Raw genomic sequence first — 27,437 nt, forward strand, 5'->3', positions numbered from 1 at the left:
TCTTGACGATGTCATTTCAACTAAGGAAAATTTTGGGAAAATTTCAAATCCTAGATTGCGAAAAAGTTCATTGGAAGTTAAGTTCAAGGATCGTTCTTGTTTAATCAAATATACATCATAGCAGTTTATTTGTTCTCCCATAATTCCTAATTTTAGTTTCTAAGTTCAAATAACTAAATGTAAATTTCAAAGGAATCTAAGTTCATTTATAGGTTCTACAATTATCCAAACAACATTCTAGGGAACTTAGAATTTCGAGTCTCTATGTTCTCGATTTCTCCTTAATCCTAAGGGAATTTTATGTACGTTCTGATGGCTATCCTGTTAATTTCAAAAGGGGACCTAAGTTTGGGTTTCTACGTTCTCAAATTTTCTCTAAGTCTAGGACAAGTTTGCTTAGGTTCAAATATCTAAATCCAACGTCTCAACTTGAGACATTAAATGTTTGTATAAGTTTGTTTCCCATAGGCAAGGTTTGTCTAGACTATCTCTGATACCATCTTGTAACACCCCAGTTGTCGGAACCCGAGTACACTACTCATTTTCCAAAAACCTGAGCATTAACTTTTAACGATGGCTCAAATATCACGTGTGTGTGTGTGTGTGTGCGCGTATTCTTTATCAGAGTTAGTAATCTAGCGAAATATGAGCAAATCAAGTATAAGAAAGAGTCCAAATATACATAGCCAATTATTCCAAAAACTTATACAAACTAATGTTTCATAATTAAAGATTGAACAATAAAATAATAAAAGTAGTCTAGAAATTAGAGCCGCATAGCCATTGATCTCTCCAGGCAACGCACTAGAGTCAACTCACGCATCATCCATGTGTCCTGCACACTGAAAACAGTTTAATAGCATCAATGGCTATCTTAGTGAAGTATAACCCCCAAGGATTTATCATATCATCAAGATAATTAAGCATATTCATCAGGAACAGTGCATAACAAATATTCCACAATGATTATCTTAGAAATTAGATAAGGTTCATCAGATACGCATTCATCAGATAAATTCCACAAAGATAATCTTGTTTAAATGTATGAATGCATGTATATGCTCACAGACCTGTGGATGCACATCCAGCTGGCAAAAAGGTCACCCAAGGAGAACTAGCCACCCGGAAAAGTACTCAATGATACGCCCTAAGGAGAACCATCCACCCAGAAAAGACCATGTAAAGAGGACACCCAAGGTGGCTTAGCTTCCTGAAAGAGTACTCTATGTACATCCAAAGAAAACTAGACACTCGAAAAAGTCCATGTGAAAAGGATGGCCCATGGTAGTCGAATGCATGCAATAAAAACTTAGGATCACCAGGTAAAATACTCTACAGTAAAGCACGTAGTGACCCCAAGAAAACTCCGCGTCTTATATCGACCACCCGGTAAAGTCTGTATGCGATGAAGATGCAGGATTAGCCCAACTATTATTATTCTAATTTCAGACAATCATTTTAGGGAAGCTCAAAGGTCACTATGGGGGGTTTGTCACCCAGCATAGGCCGACAGCTCAAGAATATTGTCCTACTCCACCATCCCTGGCTCATAAGACTGACAAATAGGATGTTTAAAGGTAACCTACTCAACTAGTGTCCAATTATAGTTCTATAAGTGGAACTTACCATCGCAAGGTCGTACGAAAATGGTCCGTCAAAGCCACATAGGCAAATATTCTATCAAAACCACCAGGGCAAATAGCCCGTCCCAAGGACGGGATAAAAATTAGATTATTCTCAAAAAGCCTTATAGGCACAAATGACCCACAAGATGGTAATTCTACAACAAACGTTCTATTTAATCTTATCAGGATAACTGACCACTAGTTTGAGGGTCTCCCAAAACACCATATGGCAATCGCAAGTGGTAAAATAAGCCACGTACAATTTGAGTAGCACTTGTACATTTAAAATGTTCATCTTAACCTAAACAAAGGTAATTGAGATCCATAGCATATTCATATAATTGAATTAAACTCCAATTATCAATCATTTGTAAATAATTACACATGTAGAGACTAACATTTATCATCATTTCCTCTTAATACTATATTAAACAATCAATTAATATAAATAAACAACGCTAATTATCATGATATAGTAAAGCTTGAAGGGTGATCCTCACCTTAAGATGTGGATTCATTCCTTACTTGATTAGAGATCACTAAGGATTACTAAATGCCCATTCTAGCCTAAAATACCATACACGAATGAGTAGGATTTAATGGATTCGAATGTACTCCAATGGTTATGGATTAAAATATGAAAATTTCGAAAATCCACTTCTCACATTCAAACCAGCCATTTAACATATATTTGTCTATGAAAAGCTTAATTGAATGGTTCTAGAGGTCCTTTACCTTAGTAATTAGAGATGACCCAAAAGTGCACTCAAACTAGGTTCCAGGCTAGGCTTACATTGATAATTTGGATATCCTACATTCAATTCAAAGAGGGCTTAATAATTCCATTTAAACTATAATTGATGTTCAAATTAGGGGATATACGGTTAACTCACCTTCATAGGACAACCAACTTTATTGATTGAAAGAGGTGAATTCCAATATGAGGATAAATAATTTTTCCTACAATTGAAATATTAAAAACTAATAATAACTCTAATCTGACCCTTAATTTAACTCAAAAAAGTATGAAAGCAAGGAGTTACCTCACTGAGTTGACAACTTAGTCCACTTGTGCTTCGACTCAAAACAATCTTCTTCCTTTCTCTTGATCCACCTTTCTTCTCCTTCTTTCATTGTCTCTCTTCCTTCTTCTTCATCCTTTCATTCTTTGCCAACTGATATGTCAGCAACCCTAGGCTCGGCCTGAACTAGGACAAACACAACCCGACTACCCCCAACTCAGCTCGACTCGGAACTATGACTCACTAGCAACTCGGCAGCAACACTATCCCCTCTGATTAGAGGTGGGCATCGAGTCGAGTCGAGTCGAGGTGGGCCAAGCTTGGCTTGGCTTGTCCATGATGTACTCGAGTTCGAGCTCAAGCTCAAGCTTGGCCTCGAGCTCAACATTGAAGCTTGGCTTGTTTGCCAAAGCTATCAAGTCGAGTTCGAGTCAAGCTAGTGGTTTGAGTCGAGTCGAATTTACCTCGAGTTGAGCTCGAGCTTGTTGGGTGAGAGAGTAATGGATTCTGTTCTTGATCCTCCTCCATTGATGAAAAATTCAAAAATCTTAAAAGAATCAAAGCAAAAACTTGATGAAAAAACCAAACAAAGCTTCGAATCGGATGAGGAAACCTGTAAGAATCGATCTGTTCTTGATCTTCTTCCACTAGCAAAAATCCAAGTACTAGAAAAGAAACAAAGCAAAACACAGATCAGAAATCTAAGTAAAGAGCTCTAGCCAATCAGATCATTGGATTTCCTTGAAGCTCTAACAAATCTGAAAAGAACCCATCTCGAATTTCTTGGGTTTCTCGCCTAAGAAGTAGATCTCAAGAGATTGAAATCGTACTATTTTGGAGCTGAAATGAAAACTGGTGGTGGTGGTCAAGGCGGGCGTGCGGCTGGCAGTGGGCAGAGAATGAGAAGAAAGGGAAAGGGAAGGGGGTGCGTGCAGTCGGGTAGAGACTCTAAGGTTTGTTTTTTATTTTTTTATTTCTAAGTTTAAACTTAAAACTTATATTAATAATATATATATATATATATATATAAAATATTTAACATTTAATATATTTATTAATCGAGCCGAGTCAAGCTCGAGTTCGAGCTTCGAGTCGAGTCAAGTTGAAATACCCCTAGGTCGAACTTGGCTTGAACTCAACTCGAGCTTCAAATAATTAGATTGGCTTGGCTTGAATCGGCCATTCAAGCCGAGTCAATCCGAGCTAAACTCGAGCGAGCTCTTCGAGTTAGCTTGACTCGTGAACAGCCCTACCTCTGATCTTCTCCTTTTCTCTTTTCTCTATTTCTTTCTCTAGAGGATTCGCCCATCGACCTGAACTCAAGCCTAAAGTTGAGTATCGGCAGCCCAAATGACTCGTTGAGTCGCTGAACTCGTGGCTGCAACTTGACTCGGCAATGAGTCGACCTCTAAAACTTGGCTTCTTCTCTCATTCTCTCTTCATTCCCTTTGTTCCTCTCTCAAACCCATCTTTCTTTCTTATTTTCTTGTTCTTCTTCTTCTTCTGCTTCTGGACAACAGTGGAGACGAGACTTGGATGGATGGACTCGGCAACAACGGTGCAGCTGGTGGGCGACCCGGCTCTCTCCCTCACTTCTTCTTTTTCCTCTCTCTTTCCTACTTTCTTTTCTGTTTTTCTTTCTTTCCTTCTCCTTCTGTTTCTCTGCTGTGGAGGTCCAGCAACTGGACTTGACTCCACCCAGCCCGAGCGAGTCAGCAACTCAACTCGAATCGAGCTGATGCAATGAACCAGCGCAGTCTCTTTCTCTTTCGAGTCTTCTTCTCCTTTGCTTCTTCCTCCCCTTTCTCCTTTCTTTCTCTGTCTTTCCTTCTTGCTCCCAGCTAGAGAACGCCCAGCTAGATAGAACAAAGCTTGCCCTATCAACTCACTAAGTCAGTTGGTGCAGCCAAAAACAGTGCTCTCATTCTCTCTTTCTCACTTCCTTTCTATTTTCGAAAGGGCTACCCTAAAGGCAGCCTTTAATAGACTCTACTAATCTCGTTCATGATAGTTCAAATGTAACTAATCAAGGATTAGTTACCGAGATGCGCAAAACCAGTGCACCAAGCTTGATTTTTATTAGTGCTCTCCTTAGCTGATCACGTTCGGATTTGAATGTGTTGACCCGATCAGTTTACTTCTATGTGTTTCTATTGATATGGCCCACATGGTGGACGTTCTCGATCGATGCCCAACATAATCTGGTGATATTTCTCACCAAACCAAGAAGATGACGAGATCATTAATGGTGGATTCAATATAGTGGTTTATCCCTCTAGTTTCTTAGTGCTGAAGGGTCCAAATGAGACCCCTAGGGCTTTTGGGACCCACCATCTGGACTGTCGTCCACCATTTCTAGGTGGGTTCCGAGCGTTTCGGTTGTGGCCGAAAAACTTGCGCAGCCGTGACATTTTGCGAGACGAACGCATGCGTGCTGTGAGCGGGACTTCTTATTGCCCTAACATCGACGGTCGTGATGTCCTCGAAGTTTTCTATAAGGGATACAGGGGCTAGGATCATACCAACAACAAAACGGTGGGATTCCTTCCACTTCTCTAAAGCTGCGACAACCTTAGTGCGGCTCGATTAAAGGGCTAAGATTTCTCCACTCTGACGGCTAATTTAAAGAGAGAGGCGTTGCTTTCAGATTGCCAGCTAAGCAAAATGCGGAGTTTCCACTTTCAGAAGCCGTTGCACATGGGTCCGTTTTATGCTAATGTTTATAAGCACATGCATGTGCTTGAGTGTGTGATGCTGATGAGGTTTTGGGCGGTTTTACCTACTGAGCATGATTGACGGTTTCGATCGTTGATCAGGACTCAATCGGTGGGCCCGATTTAAAAATCTCTCGCTGGTGAGAAACAAAGGAGAGAAACTCTCCTTTTTCTTATTTTTATCGGGTCAAAGTTCATTTGATCGATTCTCCAGTTTGGTGTACTGCCGGTGCACCATCTCTGGTGCACACACAATTTTGTATAGGGTCCACTGTGATGTATTTTGCAGATCCAGACCATTCATTCGCTTTTTGAGGCCCAATCAACATCTTTGATCAAAGGTTAGACATATTCAAAGCTCAAGGTGGGACACAACGCTTAATCCTAGTGTGTTTAATGACAATTTCCTACAATCTAGTGGTTGGGTTATCATCTAGAGTCAGACAAACGATTCAACTTATTTAAGTGAATGATCATAGTGGGCCTGCTTTATTTATTTATTGCTTTAAGTCACTTATCTCCTTCGATCTGAGGGTCATATTGACGCTGAAGCTGAAGATCAGCTATCTTAAGGGCCCTATGACTTGTTTAGATGAAATTCGATAGTAGATTCGATGATCAGATGGCTTAATGGGGCTAACCAAGGGGTGAGTTTGTTAGATTATGGGTTGTGAGTCTGATGGACAATGAATCCAATGGTCCAAGTCTCAAATTTGATTATGGACGGTTAGATTTATTTATCATAGGAAATTAAAATCTAACATTAAGTTTTGTTAATGATTGATGGTCCATCTTGAAATTCAACGGGCGGATGACTCGATCTATGGACGAGAATTACTTTCCATGGTCAGATTTAGACTAGAGTGAAGCTAAATGTTCAAATAAGTTAGGTTTGTATTTATACCAAGTTAGGTTACATAATAACACATGAGTACTGAAAAGTACGGAGTGTTACAAAATCGGAGTAGAAGAACGTTGTCGGCGCTCCACCTAGGCCTCATTTCCCTTTATAAACCCTAGAAGATGCTTTGGAGCATCCTAGGAACTCCTATTTATAATTGGGGAACTCCAACTTCCATACCGAGTTGGGAAAATCCGGAAAAAGGCTCAAATTTACGCAGTCCACATAAAATCTGCGTAGCCTTCGGCTAGCCAATCGCAAACTCGGGCTAGCCGAACCAAAACTTAGGCTAGCCAAATTTCACACGAATTTAAAAGACAATGTTGCTGGAATTTCACCCGAATTTTCTTTGGTTGGCCGAATTTCAAGCTTGGGCTAGCCGAACCAAAACTCAAGCTAGCTGAATTTCGCACGAATTTTTAGGATTTCTTTTATTTACTTCAAATCTTCGATTATTTTCATTCCTCACTTGCTTTCCTTGGATCTTTGGCATGTGAATTCTTCAATCTTAGTCTCCTAAGATCCATCCCTTGCCTTAGTGATTCTTGAACATCAAATCCATGCTTTTAACATTCTTTTCAATCCAAGCTCTCAGATTCACCTCGCAATATAAACATGTATAAAATATACCCATTAAGAATTATCATGTTCATAAAAACAAGATATAAATAGGGAGAAATATGTAATATTTGACACTCAACAAAATCCCTCATCTTAAGCCTCTATTCCATTGAGTTCTAAGCCATCTCATTTGATATTACAACTCTAATGAGGATTCCAACCTCAACATTGAAATGTGCTTGAACTCCTCCATTTCCTAAAGATTGGACTTAAGCATTCTTGGTAAATCATTGCCCAACTCTTCTAGGAGACTCATTTAGTTGAATTCCTTACAATAAACAACTACCCATTAGTTGTAGGAGATTCAACCTACTCTCATCACCTTGGTCATCTTGAAAAAGCATCACATGCAAGGAGATAGATCGTAGAGTTGAAGGCTTGGTGAAGCTGCAGCAACATGATCAGGGGAGCATCAGGGAGTTGATTGAAGCATGTGAGAGCAGAGATTAAGCAACCCAAGAGGAGAATCAAAAGGGACTCAATCCGATAAGTGTCATGTGTAGGAGTCCATGTTTATACTCCTTGTGTCGGTTGGAGTGCAAGAGTTTGTGTTCAAACTCACCTAGGTTCTTTCATAGGACCTTGGCTCTTCCGCAGGGCCTAAATTTCGTGGTTCTTATGTAGGACCTAGGTTGTTAGTTAGCCAAAGGAAAAAACTAATTCAAGTCCTCGTGTAGGCCTTTGGCAGAAGAATACATGTCGGGTCCGGGAGTAGGACCTTTGCTCTTGTGTATGGCATAAATCCAAGGTTCGGGAGTAGGACCTTGACTCGTGTAGAGCCTAAACCAGCATGTTCTTGTGTAGGACCTTGGCTCTGGTGTAGGGCCTAAATTGTCAGGTTTGGAAGTAGGACCCTTGCTCTGATGTAGGGCCTAAATTGTCAAGTTCGGGAGTAGGACCCTTGCTCTTGTGTAGGGCATAAATCTTAGAGTCCCTTGTGTAGGGTTGTAAAGGTTAGAAGTGAACTTGATTTAAAATCTCTGATAGTGAAATTTGGTACACTCATGGGTTGAGTGCGTCTGCCGAGAGTGGAGTAGGCAAGTAGCCGAGCCACTATACATGCTTGTGTTTGGAATTATTATTTACGCATCTTGTTTAATTACACTAATGTGTTGAATGCTTAATTATGAATGCATGATTAGATGAATGCTTAAGTTAATAAGTAGCACATCCCACACACATGTTCACTATCATTGTATAGACTAGTTGCTTATTTACATATCTTTATAGCCTATGTGATTGGACCCTCTATTGGCTTAGAAGCCTTAGAGTTATATTGCCTTAATTTAATTGATAATTAGTTTAAGTTAGGCAATTAAGTATTTAAATAGGCATATTTTTAAATAGGTCTTAATCACCCTCCATCTGGGACATAGCATTCATTTTCTAGATATGTCGTACTTCCGCACTTAAACACATTACAGCATGAAAACCGCAATTTCAATTGGTATCAGAGCAATTACCTCCTGAAAGGCTTAACTGCCTGGAGTTGGTCGTAGGAGCTTAAGAATGGCGTCTAACCAAGAGGGCAATACCATCATATGACCACCGTACTTTGACGGGTCTAACTTCGCTTATTGAAAGGCTAGGATGAGGATATTTCTAATGTCCCTAGACCATTCAGTGTGGGAAGTTGTCGAAGAACGATGGACAATTCCCATGGAATAGGTTATGATTGATGGTAGCACCATTAGTGCGGCCAAAGAAAAATCCAAATGGAGTGCCGATGAGAGAGTTGCACATACCTATAATGTCAAAGTTTTTAATGCTATTTACTATGCGGTTTTTCCCGACGAATTTAGACGCATATGCACTTGTACAATAGGTAAAGAAGTGTGAGACATCTTGGAAATCACCCACGAAGGAACTAGCATCGTAAAAAGATCGAAGCTTCATCTCTTAGCCACAAAATTTGAAAACATTAAGATGGAAGAGAGATGGAAGAGACTGAAACTTTCATGGAAATCTACTCTAAATTGAATGACATTTGCAATTCTCTGTGGGGTTTAGGAGAGAGGGTTCCGGAAGGGCATATACGTAGGAAAATACTTAGATCCATACCGAATAGGTTCACTTCCAAGATAACCTCTATAGAAGAGCGTAAGAATATATATGAGATGAAAGTAGAACTTATAGGTTCCCTACAAACATTTGAACTATACTTTAAAGCTCCCTCTAAAGGTAAAAAATTAGTCGTCCTTAAATCATCATATATGCATTCACATAAACATAAAGAAGTAAAATCTGAAAGTGATAGTGATGATGTGGACGAAGAGGAAACTGATACACTTAAGAAATTCCTTGAATTTACTAGAGGAAAGAGTTGTGACAACAAGAACATGAAGGTGGACAAACATAAAGGAAAATCCATTAAACCATATAAAAAGGTCTAATGTTACAACTGTAGATATTATGAACATTTTGCCCCCGATTGTGCCTACAAAACAAAATCTAAAGCCAAGGCAATGACAGCAACATATGATGATATGGAAGAGTCTGAATCCACTTAAGATGAGTCCTCTAGTGTGGAAGATAAGAGTCACATGTGCATTTTGTCGGCTCACATCACACCATCCCTCCCAAGAAATTTGGGAGATCATAACTCCACAAGGAGGTGACCTTAGTGGTCTATTTGAGCTAAAATGGCAAATCAGAGGATCAAGCCTCCTATTTTGAGCTCTATTGCTAAATTTGAGGATTTCAGTCTCATACTTGAACATATAGTTAAATAAGAGGATTCTAGCCTCATGATGTGCATAATAGGAAAATTTTGAGGATTAAGCCTCATTTGCATTAAGGTAATCTAAGCTTTAAATTTGTTAAACAATACATTACATGTTTTAGCTTAAATCGTCCTTAGTCATTCTTGTTTTCATTGATATTTCATTGAATGACCTTAATTTGCATGCTCCATGTTTTTCATGTTAATACGCATCCCTAACCCTTGTTAATATAAATATGTTAAGGTATATCTTTGACTTATAAAGTTGGTTTACACATGATTTTATTGATATATTTGTTTTGGACTAACCCTTTGTTAAATACTAACAAAAAGGGGAAGAAAGATCAAATCCCACCGAAACAATGCATTCTCTTGTGTTTGTTATGTTGCAGATTTGATCAGGGAAGCAATTCAGGGGTAGCATTGCTGCATTACATGTCTTAGTGTATCGAGTTATAAATCTTTTATATTTGACATATAAATTTGTTTAGTTGTTTTGGTATGTCATTGGTATGGACCATGACAATGTCTTAGGTTAGATTTGTGTCACGTAATTAACAAAGGGGGAGATTGTTAGTGCACGCATTTTTGCACCCGGGTTTGTCAATCACGTGAATTGTTATGTCATGTAGTCAGTTGAGCCTTTGGAAGGTGAAGACGGAAGACACAAGCGAAGCAAAAGCATCAAGGAGCACATGCAGGTAAAAGAGATGCCTTGGTGAACCTAATCCCTAACCAAAACAATCCTATAATCTCTAGATGATCTTATCCCAACTAGGAATATTAATTTGATCATCCCTTAGCCATACGAGACCAAGAAAAACATGATAAAGAATGTTAGAAGAGGTGTGAATATGTTGTGTAGAAGATAACCCAAAATAGCAGATTCTAGTCCATGTTCGATGGCATCGAGCTGCCATCGAATAGCTTTCGATGGCATCGAAGACCTGGCCAATATCATCAATTGAGAGTCGGGAATGTTTAACAAACAAACTGGATTTATGGCTAGAATTCTCGATGGCATCGAGGTCCGAAAACTTAAGTTTCGATAGCATCGATTAAGATCATGAAATGTCCAGCAAGGTTTTGGAATTTTTCCCCTGACTCTCTCAATGGCATCGAACAATCGAAAATCGTATCGATGCAATCAAAATGATTCCAGAATTGTCCAGCAAGCAAACACAATTTTTGGTTGGAAATCTCGATGGCATCGGGGAGCCCTTCGATGGCATCAAAGGAATCATCGATGGCATCGAAGACCCTTCAATGACATCGACATGACCAAAATATGCCTATTATTTAACCGTTAGAGCTCGAACTGTTTATAAAGGGGATTCGGTCCTTGGGCTTTTTGATGATTTTTTAGAGCAATAGAAGATAGGGTGATTCCATAAGTAAATCTCTCATCATAAGCCTCTATTCCATTGAGTTTTAAGACATCTCATTTGATATTACAACTCTAATGAAGATTCCAAGCTCAACATTGAGATGTATTTGAACTCCTCCATTTCCTGGAGATTGGACTTAAGCATTCTTGGTAAATCCTTTTCCAACTCTTCTATAATACCCATCTAGTTAAATCCCCTAGGATAAACAACTACCCATTAGTTGTAGGAGATTCAACTCACTCTCATCACCTTGGTCATCTTGAAAAAGCATTAAATGCAAAGAGATTAATCATGGAGCTAAAGCCTTGACGAAGTTGCAAGAACATGATCAAGGGAGGAGCTTATTGAAGCACGGAAGAGCAGAGATCAAGCAACCCAAGATGATCATCAAAAGGGACTCAATTCAACAAGTGTCATGTGTAGGAGTTTATGTTTGTACTCCTTGTGTAGGTTGGAGTGCAAGAGTTTGTGTTCAAATTCACCTAGGTTCTTTTGTAGGACATTGACTCTTTTGTAGGGCCTAAATTTCGTGGTTCTTACATAGGACCTAGGTTGTTGGTTAGCTAAAGGAAAAACCAACTCAAGTCCTTGTATAGGCCTTCGGCAGGATAATACGTATTAGGTTTGGGAGTAGGACCTTTGCTCTTATGTAGGGCATAAATCTAAGGTTTAGGAGTATGACATTGGCTCTTGTGTAAAGCCTGAACCACCAGGTTCTTATGGAGGACCTTAGCTTGGGTGTAGGGCCTAAATTGTCGAGTTTGGGAGTAGGACCCTTGCTCTTGTGTAGGGTATAAATCTTAGAGTCCCTCGTGTAGGGTTGTAAAGGTTAGAGGTGAACCTAATTTAAAACCTCCAATAGTGAAATCTGGTACACTCATGGGTTGAGTGCGTTCGCCGGGAGTGGAGTAAGCAAATAGCGAAGCCACTATTCATGTTTGTGTCTGGAATTATCATTTATGCATCTTGTTTAATTACACTAATATATTGAATGCTTAATTATAAATGCTTGCATATCTTTGTAGTCTATGTGATTGGACCCTCTATTGGCTTGGAAGCCTTAGAGTTATATTGCCTTACTTAATTTAATTGATAATTAGTTTAAGTTGGAAAATTAAGTATTTAAATATGCATATTTTTAACTAGGTCATAATCACCTCGACTCTAGGACATAGCCTTCATTTTCTAGATCCACCATACCTCCGCACTTAAACTCATTGCGGCACGAAAACCGTAATTTCATTTAGTATAAGAGCAAGTGGCTTCTGAAAAGCTTAACCGCCTGGAGTTGATCCTAAGAGCTTAAGAATGCCGTCTAACCAAGAGGGTAATACCGTCACCCGACCATTGTACTTTGAAGAGTCTAACTACGCCTATTAGAAGGCTAGGATGAAGATATTTCTAATGTCCACATATCATTCAGTGTGAGAAATTATCGAAGGAGGATGGACAATTCCTATGAAACATGTTTTGATTGATGGGTAGCACCATTAGTGCTCCCAAAAAAAAATCCAAATGGAGTGTCGATAAGAGAGTTGCGCATACCTATAATGTCAAAGCTCTCAATACTATTTACTGTGCAATTTTCCCCGATGAATTTAGACACATATGCACTTCCATGACAAGTTTAGAAGTTCTGGCTGCTCTACATGGGTCATGACAAAAGAGAAATGCTACATGTTGTTGTGATGTTATATATTTACTGAGTAGAGTTCGGCAAATTGTCAAATTGTGGTTTGATGATGCGGCTTCCCAATCCAACCTGATGCAATTCGTGTATGGGCAGCATGGAAAAGGCAGCTTGCATTAAAAAAGACAAGCAATTTTCTGCCTTCTATCATCTAAAACTTGGTGATTGGCACATGACGAGTCCATTCTTGTCTCAAACGCAGCAATTCGGCATCTTATCAACCTTGGGAACCATAAAAACCCAAGCACATCCTTAAAATTAATGCCGAATGTACGAACATTGCCTTTCAGGACCTGCCATGCTTTTCAAGATTTTCAAATAAAAATTCAAAAATCTTATGATTTACAATCTGAATTTATAACTCAGTTTTCTCTTACAATTCACAACAGAGTTCACAGTCCGGAATATTGATTCAAACTTACTAGAAATCAAGGGAACTTGGGTATATTCACTGACAATACTGTGGGGCCAAACAGACCATATTGCTGTTCTAGTTTTATTGTCACAATATCCAATACATGAAACCTCTAAGCCGTTAATAGTATGGTCTATTACTAAGCCAATGCTGGAGTAGATATGCTCAATACTCCAGATGATAATACAAATGCCATACAACTTTAAAGAAAGAAAAATGACCTCTCTTTATTTTAATACACACACACACACACACACGCACGCACAAATTTTCTTTATTATCCTTTCCAAAACTATTCTGCAAAAATAAATTATGGGCATGCTAACGCTTACCAAGCCGCCTAGTGGCATGCAGGCAGGGGACATGAAGCAGGAATTCGGATGGAGACATTGGGAAACGAGCATCAGCAAGCTTCTAGAATGCAAGGAGCCAAGTCAGTTGGTAGGGCGCCTTATATGTGAGCCGTGGCAATGGTGGTCAACTGATCTGAGATAATTCTTAGCCTAGTTTCAGCCCATGCGTTATTAAAATCTGAACGACATCTTAAACATGTCTCTAGTTTCTGCTTCAAGTGAGTTGCTATAACAGGCAATGCAGCACGTGGATTCTTGTGTAGTACATCCAAAAATTTCAGCCCATGATCACCATATAATCGTTGGATGCACCTTAGATTGAGAGCTGCAAGGGGAAGCAAGAGATGAACAAACAAGTTCATAAACCATAGAAATATATCTATCTCCAAATATAAAAATAAGCATGTCCAAGAAAGTCTTTTATTCTCAAATCAGTTTATATACAAACCAGTAAAGTGGTCCTTGATGTGGATTTGACTGTCTGGCTTGATCGTATTATCAATTTTTTCTTTTAAATCTTCCACACGCTTGATAGTTGAATTAAGTGACCCTAGCAGCATGTCCAGCTCAAACCTGACAGCAATCAGAAACGGTAAAAGTAACAATCACTGATTGCAAAAAAATAATAATAATAATTTCTGTGCATAATTGAAGGCAATGACTTTCAAATGGACAGAAATACAGGAAGTCAACGTTCCTGAAAAAGAAACAAGAGGCAGAGAATGGCATTGGGGAAAGGAGAAACTCTTTTTGGCTTTACAGAGAAGAATTAGCACCAAGGACTAACTCCCTTTTCCCCCTTTTGTCATCTTTTTTGGTACCATATTGATGGAAAAAGAACTCAGTTACCAAGCAGGCAGTTTTTATGAGTAGATACCAATTTGAAGATTAACATTAAGGAAAAACAGTATTGCTGAAAATAGCAACGAGCAACTCTCTCACCTATCATCTTCCAATCTAAATAGAATTTCTTCATATTGTTTTTTGCCACAATCATCACTTCCAGATACCGAATCATCATTCAGTACAGATGCCGCAAGTTCTGTCCGGTGGCTAGCTGGAGGCCTTCGATACTGTCAAGCAAAACCAAAAACATGAAAGACTGGTTAGGGAACCACAAAATTCATTGAAAGATCATAATTTCTAGATAAACAGAAAGGCTTAGGAATCAAAATTGCATTCTCTGGAAGACGATGAGAACTAGGGTTACAGCTCTGACGGTTTGAGAAGTCAAGCTCTGAGATTGGTTTGGTTACATGTTTTTCTTTGTTTTGGAGCACAGGCACTTTGTCAAACTGCTCCCACTGTGCATCTCTCTCCCTTTCACTGTCTCTATCCTTTTCCCCATCGTCTCTTTCACAATCCCTTTCATTATCCCTGTCATCTACCTCACGTGTAGCTAGATGTACTTTGTTCCCTAGAGATTCTGCACACGGCAAAAGATCTGTATATATTTTATTAAAAAAAGGTTCAAAACTTAAGAATCCAAAAAGAAAATGCATGGTCTTAGAACCTGGACCAGAGCTTGACCCATTTTTGTGGGCAGTTCAGTCTCACTGGTCAGACCCTCTCTGGCCCATTTTTGCCAGGAAATCTGCTTTATTAAAAATCATAAAAGACAAAAGTACTTGACCAAATCTGCAGTCAGTTTAATGAGTAGAGTGCAATTTTCAAGTGAACAACGTGGGTTCAAGCTTTGACATGTAGTATTTTTTCCTCTTTTTTTTTTACACAACTGTAATCCCCATAACTAATTGGGTTTTAAGGTGACCCACCCTGTTTTGGCTCAATGAAGTAAAACTTATTAGCATCTTTTCCAAGAAACATAACCCAAGCTTGGTTCTGAATGTCGGTATCAGGGGATGTATTGGCCTGGCTGAAAAACGATAAAATATGGCATTGCATACCAGTATTAGCCTGTATCAAACTGTATTGATTGATTTTTTTCAAGCCAAAGAATTAAGGAAAAATATCATAAAAAGGAAAACAATGAGATATTCAAGAATCTCTCCTTTTTTCTTGGTATTTTGGACTTGTAGATAATGGAGTATCCAATATTCTTTAATAAGAATGTTATTTGTGAGCTTGACCTGATGAAAATCAATCACATGGACCATAATGAACAAAAATCAAACATGATTTGGTGAATAAGGACCCATTACAATGAAGTACAACAAAAAGACGATTAGAACACATACACACACACACAAACAAAAAGGCAATGGTTTACCTTTTTCTGATTTTTCTCCATAATGGTCTATTCCACTTCGATTCATCGAATACACTCAAATGTTTTGTTATATCCCCAAAATAGATCTAGATCTAGTCTAAACAAATTCCTAAGATTCCTCAATGATCTAAAAGGGAAAAAAAAAAAAAGGTATAAGACAAAATTTGATAAAAATTGAGAACTTTTTTTTTTTTTTCAAAAGTTGGGCCTTTGTGGCCAATTGATGCTGATACAGCCCGTATTGGCTGATATGGCCCAACTTTTTAACTGGGGTCAATACAAACTCATGTCGCATATTGTATCGAGCTGATACAGATACAATACACCTGTATCGGCCAATTTTAATCCATGAACCTGAGGCTACAATACTAGGATGAGGATTGAGTGGGGACCTTGATTTTAATGATTTGCTCTGCTGTGGGGTTGCTGTTCAAGTTGACTTGTTTCATTGTGTAAAGTATTACTAATCTGAGCTTGGGGTCACAGCTCAAGGAGGAACTGACAAAGGTTAATGTGAAATGAAATCTCCCATTGTGTGTTTGGATATGGGTGTGGATGGGTGGAGGCGAGAGAGAGGAGCGAGGGCGATTCACTTAATCATATGATCATGAGAGGTTAGTCATGTGAAAGCTCACTAGGTTCCTCATCTCTCGATTTGGGAGAGGCATTTTTTGTGGGTAGTACAATTCGTGCTCATGAGTATAGTGGCATGAATTGAGGAAAGAAATTACCTAAATACCCTCATTTCAGTTCTCTTTTAAGTGGTGAATCGAGAATTGTGGGGCCCACAAGGTATATGTTTGACATCCACCCCATCCAACAAATTGACCATATCATTTGGCAAATTAAATGATAAGATGAGCCAAACCATAAAGAAACTAATATACACCACTCAAGAACATCTAAATTCATGTGTAGCCTATCTAGTGATTCAATCGGCCTAATTTTTGGGTGGAGTGAACATCATGTGATGGGGACATCACGCGCACACGCACACGCGCACGCACGCCGTCCCCCCACAAGGAGGAGGGCCCCACTGTCGATCTGGATTGATGATGACATATAGGGAGGGTCTCCTAGTTAGAAGACTGAGTTTTGGTTCATTGGAGTGGGCCCGATAGTCAAGTAAAGCCCATCATGGGTTCTCATGATTGTGGCCCACTAATCTGATTAATCTCATATTTTAGGTCTTACTTATTAATGTTATTTAGAATTTCATGGATGGTTTAGATTACTTTGATTAGTTATTATTTTTTATTACTTCATCGCCAAGTAATAGGTTGCGCACATGGTGCGAGTTTTGGGGTATAGGGTTTTCTTATAAATAGGCACCCCTTGTAGGTTTTTTTTTCTCATTGAAGATTAATAAAAATTCCTGCGTTTTTTTACTCCTCTGAGTTCTTGAGTTGTAGAAATCCAATTGGGTGCAAAGCCCTCCCTTCATCAAAGGGCTAACTACCGTGGTGCAAAGTCACATCTATCCCGATCCGCCCCTATCTTCTATCATTCATACTTCTCACCTTGTACAACCATCCTCGCTTCGAATCCGTCAGCTTTTGCAGCAGTTCTTCTCCCTACAGCCAATTTTCAAAATTTGGCCCTGCAGGAGGGCTGAAACTTCGACGAAGCACCACGCATCCGATCGACACAAAACTCGGGGATTTTGAAGCCCTCCCCTGGCCGACCAGAGTCAAGGAGGCTTTTTCTGCATTCGGGGCCCCCTCGCACGTGTGGCCAGGCCCCTGCGCTCGTGCATCAGGCCCAGCCCGCTATTTGCGCGCGTGGACTGTCGCTAAGTTCAGAATTTTCGCCTATTTTATCTCTCTCATACCTCTTTTCCATAACCCTAACCCTAGATTGCATTATTTCAATTTGTTTTCCCTTTTTTTCTAATCCTAAGGTTCTCCCAATTGAAACTGGTGAATCCCTTGGATTAGGAACTGATTGTTGTGCATATGTGGATGAGTTTTACTTCCCTTTGAGTATCGTTTGGCTCATAATTTTTATTGATCCAGCCCTAACATGTGTAGGCCTGAACCTGCACAAATTCCCCTTGCTTGAATCTTTGAACTTTTTTGTGGGAAGTGGAAATTTTATGTGAATGTTTCTGAATTTGTTTGATCTAAAGCCTAAGATCTTGCATATCATAGTTAATTTTCATGTCTTGCACCAAATTTGGTATTAGAGCCTAGGGCTCTTATAGGGGAATGCATTACATGTTTAGGGTTAGTTTGTTTAAGTCCATCATGCATCCAGTTTCATCGTATATAGCTGTTTAGAAATCCGTAGTTCCTGATATTAATTGCTAAAATTTCTGTTATCAGGAAGTTCGCAATTCACATTGCTGTAACTTTTTGTTATCCCCTTATTTTGACAACTATATTGCTGGATTTTGGTAACATTGTGTAGTTTCCCTCATATAGAGTTTCATCGGATCATTTTGTCTCATTTAGTTGCATATAGTCGTAGTGGAAGGTCCTTAGGTGGAGTTAGAAATTGTATGCCCACACGTACGGGTCGTGGTTTTGGCTTATACCCTACACTAAACATTGAGCAACTGCAAGAATCAATGAACAAGTTAACCCAGCAGGTTGAGTCTTTGGGTAAGCACTTGGAACAATGTATGGACTAACGCCTTAAGCAATTTAATGTGCGCGTTACCCAACTAGAGACTTCCCTCGAGACAAACCCCACCATTGGGGAAGATGCCTAATCTCAGGCAGGTGGTTTGGAGGTTAGACCAAAGAATGGAGGTGGCCAAGGAATTGGTCATGGGCGCGCACCCGTGCCCCCACCCCGTGAGGGACATCATGATCAATATGACCCAGATGCGCAACTCCTCAAGGGTGTCAGAGTAGATGCCCCTATGTTTGATGGCCACTTGGACCCTAAAGCCTTTTTAGATTGGTTGGAGAATATGGACCACTATTTTGAGTGGTACAATATGTCAGATGCTCGTCGAGTCCGATTTGCCAAGATGAAGCTTGTGAGCCAAGCAAAGAGGTTTTAGGCGATGGTAGAGCGAAAGAAAGAAAGAACGAGGGAGTTTCCAATAGTCCATTGGGGAGAAATGAAGGAAACGCTTAAGGAGAAGTACCTCCCTTTCTCTTATCGCCTACGGTTGATTGAGAAATGGCAATCTCTTCGACAGGGTTCCATGAGTGTTACTGAATATATTGAGAAGTTCGAAAAGTACTTGACCCGTTGCGTGGTTGATGAGGACCCCATACTCACCCTTGCTCGTTTTAAAACGGGCCTCCGTCCTGACATTAAGAGAGAATAGCTCGCCAAAGACAGAGACACTATTGAACAGTTGTATCAAGTAGTGTTAGATGTCGAGTAATACCTTAAGGCATATGTGGGAAGACGGTTTGACTTTCGTGATCCTAGTGCTAAGGCCAACTCCTCTGGGGCTAAACCTAACACTGGGTACCAAAACAAACCTTCCAATAATTTTCAATCCAGGCCTAAGGATGATAAGGGTAAAGAAATTGTCGGGTCTAGCTCGCGTGAAAGTGGGGCAACCAGGTGTTTTAGGTGTCAAGGGTTTCGTCACTTTGCCCACCAGTGCAGCATGAGAGAGGGCACCAAAGTATTCTTTATTGATGGGCAAGTGGAAGTAGTGCCCCTAGAGAGTGACGGTGAAGAGGAAGAATATGAGCCCGTAGAGACCCCTAGTGATGAGGAAGAGGGAGCGCAAGAGTCTGCGACCCTCACAATTGTGCGTTGCGCTTTGTCTTAAGCCAAGAACACTGATGACTGGCACCACAATATGATCTTCTATACTTATGCAAAATGTGGAGAAAAGAGTTGTAAGATGATCGTAGATAGTGGTTGTTGTGCCAACGTGACATCGACTAGCACTGTGAGCCGTTTAGGCTTGAAGCTTGAAGTTCATCCTCAACTCTATAGAATGTCCTAGGTTGATGAAACTTCCATCCAGTTTCGCACCGTTGTCTTGTTCCTATTCAGTTTGGATCTTATAAAGACACACTATGGTGTAATGTTGTTCTCATGGATGTTGGCCATATCATTCTGGGTAGACCGTAGCTCTATAACAGGGATGTTACCATATTTGTTCGTACGAATGTGTGTACATTCTGGTTCGAGGGCAAGAAGGTAAAGTTAAATCCACTGCCACCAAAGAACATGACTGGAAAGGAGTCCACCACACAGTGGTACGGGCGGTTCAAAAGAATTGAATGAGTCCAAGTCCAAATCACTCCATATTCTAATTGCCAAGGACTTTGAGCGAGAAACGGAGGCGAACTCGATGGTATGCGCCCTTGTGGCTAGCATAGAGTTACCCACTGAGGCCGTTTAGGTAAAGCATGGGTTTCATGATGTCTTTCCTGATAATCTACCGAATGAGCTTCCTCTTATAAGGGATATACAACATACCATTGATTTAATCCCTAGGGCGAATCTACTAAACCTCCCGCATTACAGAATGAACACAAAGAAGCACGCTGAGTTGAAGAGGTAGATTGACGAACTTCTAAAGAAGGGTTTCATTCAAGAGAACATGAGCCCATGTGCCATGCCCGCCCTTCTTACACCTAAAAAGGATGGCACATGGAGGATATGTGTTGATAATAGGGTCATAAACAAAATCACAGTCAAGTATCAGTTTCCCATACCGTGTCTTGATGACATGTTCGATATGATGGCCAATGCTACCATATTCTCAAAGATTAACCTCAAAAGTGGTTATCACCAAATCCGTGTACACCCTGGTGATGAGTGGAAGACGGCCTTTAAGACGAATGATGGGCTATACGAGTGGCTAGTTATGCCTTTTGGGTTAACTAACGCCCCAACACCTTCATGCGTGTGATGACCCAAGTGTTGAGGCCCTTCATGGGGAAGTTCCTGGTCGTATACTTCGATGATATCTTGATTTATAGCATGACCAAGGAACAACACCTCAACCATTTGAGGCAAGTTTGTAGGATCCTTAGAGCTGAAAAACCGTACACCAACCTAAAGAAGGGTGCGTTTTTGTCTAGTAGTGTTATCTTCTTGGGCTTTGTTGTCTCAACTAAGGGCGTATCGGCGGATCCCGAGAAGGTCAAGGCCATAGTCAATTGGCCTAAACACCGCAATATTCATGAGGTGCGCAGCTTTTACGGCTTAGCCACCTTCTATAAGTGGTTCATTCGAGGTTTCAGTTCCATTATGACTCCCATCACGGATTGCATAAAAAAGAAGAGTTTCAATGGACAAAGGCAGCCTCGAAAGCCTTTAAGGAGATAAAGGTCAAGATTACCAAAGCTCAAGTCACGCGACTTCCGGATTTTTCAAAAGCTTTTGAAGTCGTATGTAACGCCTCAGAAGTCGGCATAGGAGTACTTAGTCAGGAAGGGCACCCTGTCGCCTTTTTTAGTGAAAAACTGAATGAGGCGAAGCAAAAATATTTTACCTATGACAAAGAGTTCTATACGGTAGTGCAATCACTGCGCCATTGGCGTCATTACCTATTGCCGCAAGAATTCGTCTTATACTCAAATCACGAGGCCTTGAGAAATCTGAACTCTTAGAAGAAATTAAACTCTAGGAACGCCAAGTGGGCTCAATTCCTTCAAGAGTACACTTTTGTGCTTAAGCACAAGGCCGATGTAGAGAATAAGCCTGCCGACGCGTTGAGTCGTCGAGTCGCGTTACTCAATTCCATAAGTGTCGAAGTCACAGGCCTCGAGCGCATCAAAGAAGATTATTCTGAGTGTCCAGATTTTGGAGTTGTGTACGCGTCGTTATTAGAGAGTCCATCAGGAGCTAGCAATGAGTACTTGATTTTAAACGGGTATTTGTTTAGGAGTGACCGCTTGTGCATACCACGAGCCTCGAGCGCATCAAAGAAGATAGGTTTCATTGGCCAAGCCTCAAGTGAGACCTGACAAGAATTATAGGGTAGTGTCGTATTTGTCAACTGGCAAAGCAAAAGAAACAAAATACAGGATTATACACACATTTGCCAGTTCCATTCATCCCTTGGCAGGACATCAGTATGGATTTCGTGCTTGGACTCCCCAAGACTATTCGAAAACACGATTCCATATTTGTTGTCATGAACCGTTTTTCTAAAATGGCCCACTTCATTCCTTGTTTTAATACCTCAGACGCATCTCATGTTGCCAAGTTGTTCTTTAGTGAGGTCATCAAACTACATGGGTTACCAAAAACTATAGTGTCTAACCGTGATATGTGATTCATAAGTTACTTTTGGAAGAGACTATGGCACATGATGAATACTAGGCTCCAATTTTCGTCTGCCTATCACCCTCAAACCGATGGCCAGACTGAGGTGGTCAATAAGAGCCTAGGAAGTTTGCTCAGATGTTTAGTAGGGGAGCACACCAGGACGTGGGACACCGTACTACCTATAGCCGAGTTTGCGTTCAATAGTTCTGTCAATAGGTCCATGGGTCTAAGTCCTTTTGAGGTCGTTATTGGTTATAAGCCTAGGAAGCCTATTGACCTCGTCCCTATGTCACTGTCCCATAGGCCATCAGAGTCTGCAGAGTCTTCTGCACATCACATTCATTCATTGCATCAAGAAATCAGGCGAAAGATCACTACTAGTAATGAACATTACAAATTTTCTGCAGACCAACATAAGTATTTCAAAAATTCAATGTAGGGGTGATGGTTCGCATTAGGCCCGAATGGTATCCTCAGGGGGGCGTTCGTAAATTACACACACGTAGCGCTGGGCCCTTCAAAATTATAAAACGATGCAGTCTCAATGCGTGTGGTAGATATTCCCCCTTCCATGGGAATTAGTTTCACATTCAATGTGGAGGATCTAGTTGCTTTTCAGGAGACCCCTGATACTTTTTCCGGCCCTTCGCCCACCCATCCTAATTTCTCAGATCTGTCCCTTGATACATGATCTCTTCCCGACTTTTCTTCCCAGCCTCTACCTCCCATACATAACCTTCACACACCCAGAGAGGAAATGGGGGATATTCTGGACCATCGTATAGTTTCAACGTCGAACGGCGGATTTTAGAAGTACCTGATTAAATGGAAGGCGCGCCCAGCTTCAGACAGCACGTGGCTCACTGAGGAGGAACTTCAGAGACTTGATCCTGACATCTTGGAGCGGTTCAGGAGTTTTGTTTTGCCAGTGGCGAAATCTTCGTAGCCGAGGAGAGTTGATGGGGACATCACGCACACGCACGCCGCCCCCCTTGCGCACGTACGTAAGGAGGGCCCCACCGTCGATCTGGATCGATGATGACGTCCAGGGAGAGCCTCGTAGTTAGAAGACTGAGTTTTGGTTCGTTGGAGTGGGTCCGATAGTCAAGTAAAGCCCATCATGGGTTTTCGTGATCGTGGCCCACTAGTCTGATTAATCTCATATTTTAGGTCTTGCTTGTTAATGTTATTTAGAATATCATGGATGGTTTAGATTACTTTGATTAGTTATTATTTTTTATTACTTCATCGCCAAGTAATACGTTGCACACATAGCGTGAGTTTTGGGGTATCGGGTTTTCTTATAAATAGACACCGCTTGTAGAATTTTTTTTCTCATTGAAGATTAATAAAAATTTCTGCGTTTTTCTACTCCTTTGAGTTCTTGAGTTGTGGAAATCCAATTGGGTGACAAGCCCTCCCTTATCAAAGGGCAAACTACCGTAGTACGAAGTTACATCTATCCCAATCCGCCCCTATCTTCTATCATCCATACTTCTCACCTTGTACAACCATTCAGTTCTTCTCCCTACAGCCAATTTCCAGAATCTAGCCCTGCACGAGGGCTGAAACTTGGCGGAGAACCACGCACAGACTGCGTATCCGATTGACACGAAACTCGAAGGTTTTGAAGCCCTCCCCTGGCCGACCAGAGCCAAGGAGGTGTTTTCCGCATTCGGGGCCCCCTAGCACGTGCGGTCAGGCCCCTACGCACATGCATCAAGCCTGGCCCACTGTCCGCACGCGTGAACTGTCGCCAGGTTCAGAATTTTCGTCTATTTTATCTCTCTCTCATACCTCTTTTCCATAACCTTTACCCTAGATTGCATTATTTCAATTTGTTTACCCCTTTTTTCTAATCCTATGGTTCTCTAAATTGAAACTGGTGAATCCATTAGATTAGGGACTGATTACTGTGCACGTGTGGATGAGTTTTACTTCCCTTTGAGTATCGTTTGGCTTATAATTTTTATTGATCCAGGCCTAACATATGTAGACCTGGACCGGCACAGATTCCCCTTGCTTGAATGTTTGAACTTTTGTATGGGATGTGGAAATTTTATGTGAATATTTCTGAATTAGTTTGATCTAAAGCCTGAGATCTTGCATATCATATTTAATTTTCATGTCTTGCATCATCATGGTGATTTTCATATGTTAGCCGGATTGGATGTTAAACACATACTGCATGGGCCCCACAATTCTCAACTCCACTACCTTTTAAAGAAAAATCAAAACAAGGGCATTTTGATACTTTCAATGCTTGAAAGCATCTCCCCTAAATTTCATTTCATAAAGGCATTGTTTGATAAAATGCAAATCTCCGAGGAATTTTGGGATAAAAACCCCAAAAAGACTATTAGTGGAAACAGGGACAATTTGGCTAAATATAAAAGATTATCAATTTAACACAAACTTCTACTAAAACATGAAACAAACAACTTTCTAAAAGATTCTACATCTCATGAAAGATCTTCTTCAAAATACCAAAATATCCTGCGTCATGATAAATGATAAATCACTAGAAGATTGTCAGTTTAACACAGTTTTACTAAAACAGCAAACTAACAGCGTTAAAAGGTTATAAATTTTATAGAAGGTCTTCTCAAAAATACCCTATGTACAAAGACTGTTTTTACAACCAACCCACGGAAGTGCATTATTAGTTATTTTCAGCTCATCTATCAATTGCTACCAATCACGAGTATGATCAAAGTGGGTCCCGCTCCAGACACACATGTCTGGGTCTGCATGCAGCACAATAACACATGGGCCCGTTGGATGGGAGAACAACCAACTAATCTAATCATGGTCCAGTTCAAAAAGGTATTATGAATCCGACAGTATTATCACACAGTTCATGTTTGAAGAATAAAAGATTATCGCATACTGCATCTAAACAGGATTTGATTAAAGTGATACTTTTGCATCTATAGAGTTGAGTTGTGATGGATATTTAACCATGAAGGAAACAAGTCGATGAAAAACGTAAAATGCATAATACAAAATATTATCAGTTTAACATAAAACTGATAAACCATGAAAGAAACAAGTAACTCGATGAAACAGGGACAATTTAGTTAAATATAAACGATTATCAATTTAACACAGACTTCTACTAAAACATGAAACAAGCAACTTTCTAAAAGATTCTACATTTCATGAAAGACCTTCAAAATACCAAAATATCCTGTGACACGATAAATGATAAATCACTAAAAGATTATCAGTTTAACAGCAGAGAGTTTTACTAAAACAGCAAACTAACAGCTTTAAAAGATTATAAATTTTATAGAAGGTCTTCTCAAAAATACCCTATGTACAAAGACTGTTTTTACAACCAATCCATGGAAGTGCATTATTAGTTATTTTCAGCTCATCTATCAATTGCTACCAATCATAAGTACGATCAAAGTGGGTCCACTCCAGACACACATGTCTGGGTCTGCATGCAACACAATCACACATGAGCCCGTTCGATGGGAGAACAACCACCGAATCAAATCGTGGTCCAGTTCAAGAAGGTATTATGAATCCAACAGTATTATCACACTGTTCGTGTTTGAAGAATAAAAGATATTGCACAGTGCATCTAAACAGGATTGATTAAAGTGATACTTCTGCATGTATAGTTGCAAGTTGTGATGGATATTAAACCATGAAAGAAACAAGTAACTCGATGAAAAACGTAAAATGCATAATACAACATGCACATGTATATCTATGGCTATTCAACAACAAAACACATAAATCAATCACAAACATAAGATGCTTACAACCAACTACCAATATACACATGTATAGTATCATCATATGGCATAATTGGGAACTCACTTTTGAAGGCATTTTTATCTTTATAAGAAAAACCCAAAATGGGATGCACTCCAAAGATTTTGGCTCCTTCCCCATCAGACATCTGTTTGTGAGGGAAGCACTCCCTATTATCTATATCTGTGCTGTCACACCCCAAATATTTATAATCCCGCTTGTGTTTCCTCTGCCTCTTGACAACTTTCATTACTGCTTTATAATTTGGAGTAGGACCATCAATGCCGAGATCGTGATCAGCATGGTAATTCACAGCTCTTCGCTTCTAACAATATCGCACATATCAGATGGTTAGGCAGCTAGATTCAATGGTGGGTCCTACAAACTCACCCTGCAAAATGCAGCTGAGATCGAATTCTCACCTTTACTTTGTCATCAAAATTGACTGTCTTCTTCATTGGAGGCTTATCATTGAGGGTGATCTGGGATCCTTTAGGCAAGAAGAAATTGAAATTCAAGATGAGATTCTGGTGCCCTTTGAATAACTCTTTCACCCTCTTTACAACACCATTGGTGTTGACCCTGTAACCAAACACGGGGTAAATTTAAAAAATAAATAAATAAACAGATGAATAAGCTGCAGATAGTGAAGGAGAAAGGAAAAGAGAGGATAAACAATCAGTTGATTTCAAACCTCTTGTCCTTAAAATCTTTCATGAGTTCGAGGAAATCATTGTATTTCTCACTGCTATCCTGAAATGTTTCCCTCACATTCTTGAGATAGGATAAGGCATCCTTTGCTGTTGGCTTCCGGACATTGTTGGGTCTCCCATGCCTTCATCCCAAACAGCAATAACAAGAATCAAACACCAAAACTCAATCAATCCCACAAATCCTTAGAACGGAAAGAAAAACGCACGGTGACCATTTGGGCGTCCACAGAAGCATGGGTGACTGCGATATTTTCACAGATGGTTATCAGCTCCACTTTCCTTCTAGGGCGGCACGGATTGGCCCCAGATCAAAATCCGATAAGATTTGCGCAAGGAATAGATTGGATTTTGAATTAGGGCAGAAAAGCATCAAACCAACCCCAATATCCAAACATACACTGAAAGAATAGTGGAAAGAACTAAAAACAGTAGGGATTTCAGGAAAACCTGAAATTCGTATTATCTTACAGAGATTCTTCTTCTTAGAAACTGAAAGATCAGCAGAGAAAGCTAAAGAAGAAAACCTATGTAGACAATCTACAAATAGATGTAAATGAATTCATCTATCAAACAGAATTAGATAGTGAGAGAGAGAGAGAGAGAGAGAGAGAGAGAGAGAGAGAGAGAGAGAGAGCTTACAGACTGCTGGTGGCACGATGGGACTGAGAGGCCGGGTAACCACCACCATCGTTTCGGAAGCTTTTCATCTCAACAGCACGAATCCAGAGGCGGAAATCCAATTCGACCAGACAGGAAAATCCTACAACTAGAAGAAGAGGGGAGAGCGATTATTTGGATACAGGAAAAAAAAAAATGATGACAGTTGAGAAATCCTTTTGCAAACCGATATTTAAACAGAATTTGTTTTTGGGAAATTTCCTACTGTACGACCCATTTATGGCCCATTCCCAAAAATAAGCCCACTTATTTTGAGCTCCCAAGAATAAGCCCCAACTGTACGGCCCCATTTTCAGGTCGAAAATGCCCCTGCTTTTTCAGCTCAAAAGCCTGAGTTCCCTTTGGCTACGGATTATAATCGTAGCCATACATATTTATATAACCGAAGCCATAACC

The 27,437-nt window shown here is 40.1% G+C and overlaps 1 protein-coding gene across 5 annotated transcripts; it reads right to left on the minus strand.

Moving 5' to 3' along the window:
- Positions 1-712: 712 nt before the first annotated feature.
- Positions 713-27,233, minus strand: LOC131258280 (paired amphipathic helix protein Sin3-like 4). 5 transcript variants are annotated; one of them, XR_009178040.1, is made up of 9 exons: positions 27,003-27,228; positions 26,345-26,485; positions 26,073-26,232; positions 25,717-25,975; positions 14,630-14,895; positions 14,394-14,524; positions 13,900-14,024; positions 13,431-13,776; positions 713-842 (listed from the first exon to the last, which is right to left on the minus strand). XR_009178040.1 is itself a non-coding variant. In XM_058259494.1 (8 exons), exons 1-8 carry the CDS (start codon positions 27,068-27,070, stop codon positions 13,550-13,552), a joined length of 1,374 nt encoding a protein of 457 aa, XP_058115477.1. In that variant the 5' UTR covers positions 27,071-27,229; the 3' UTR covers positions 13,354-13,549. The 5 variants fall into 5 exon arrangements, 4 of the variants coding, with proteins under 4 accessions (XP_058115477.1, XP_058115478.1, XP_058115476.1 ...); XM_058259494.1 differs by lacking the exon at positions 713-842 and having other exon boundaries at positions 13,354-13,776; positions 25,717-25,972; positions 27,003-27,229; XM_058259495.1 differs by lacking the exon at positions 713-842 and having other exon boundaries at positions 13,354-13,776; positions 14,630-14,877.
- Between the last annotated feature and the right edge of the window lie 204 nt (positions 27,234-27,437).

Source organism: Magnolia sinica, chromosome 10, assembly GCF_029962835.1.
Source record: "Magnolia sinica isolate HGM2019 chromosome 10, MsV1, whole genome shotgun sequence".
NCBI lineage: Eukaryota > Viridiplantae > Streptophyta > Magnoliopsida > Magnoliales > Magnoliaceae > Magnolia > Magnolia sinica.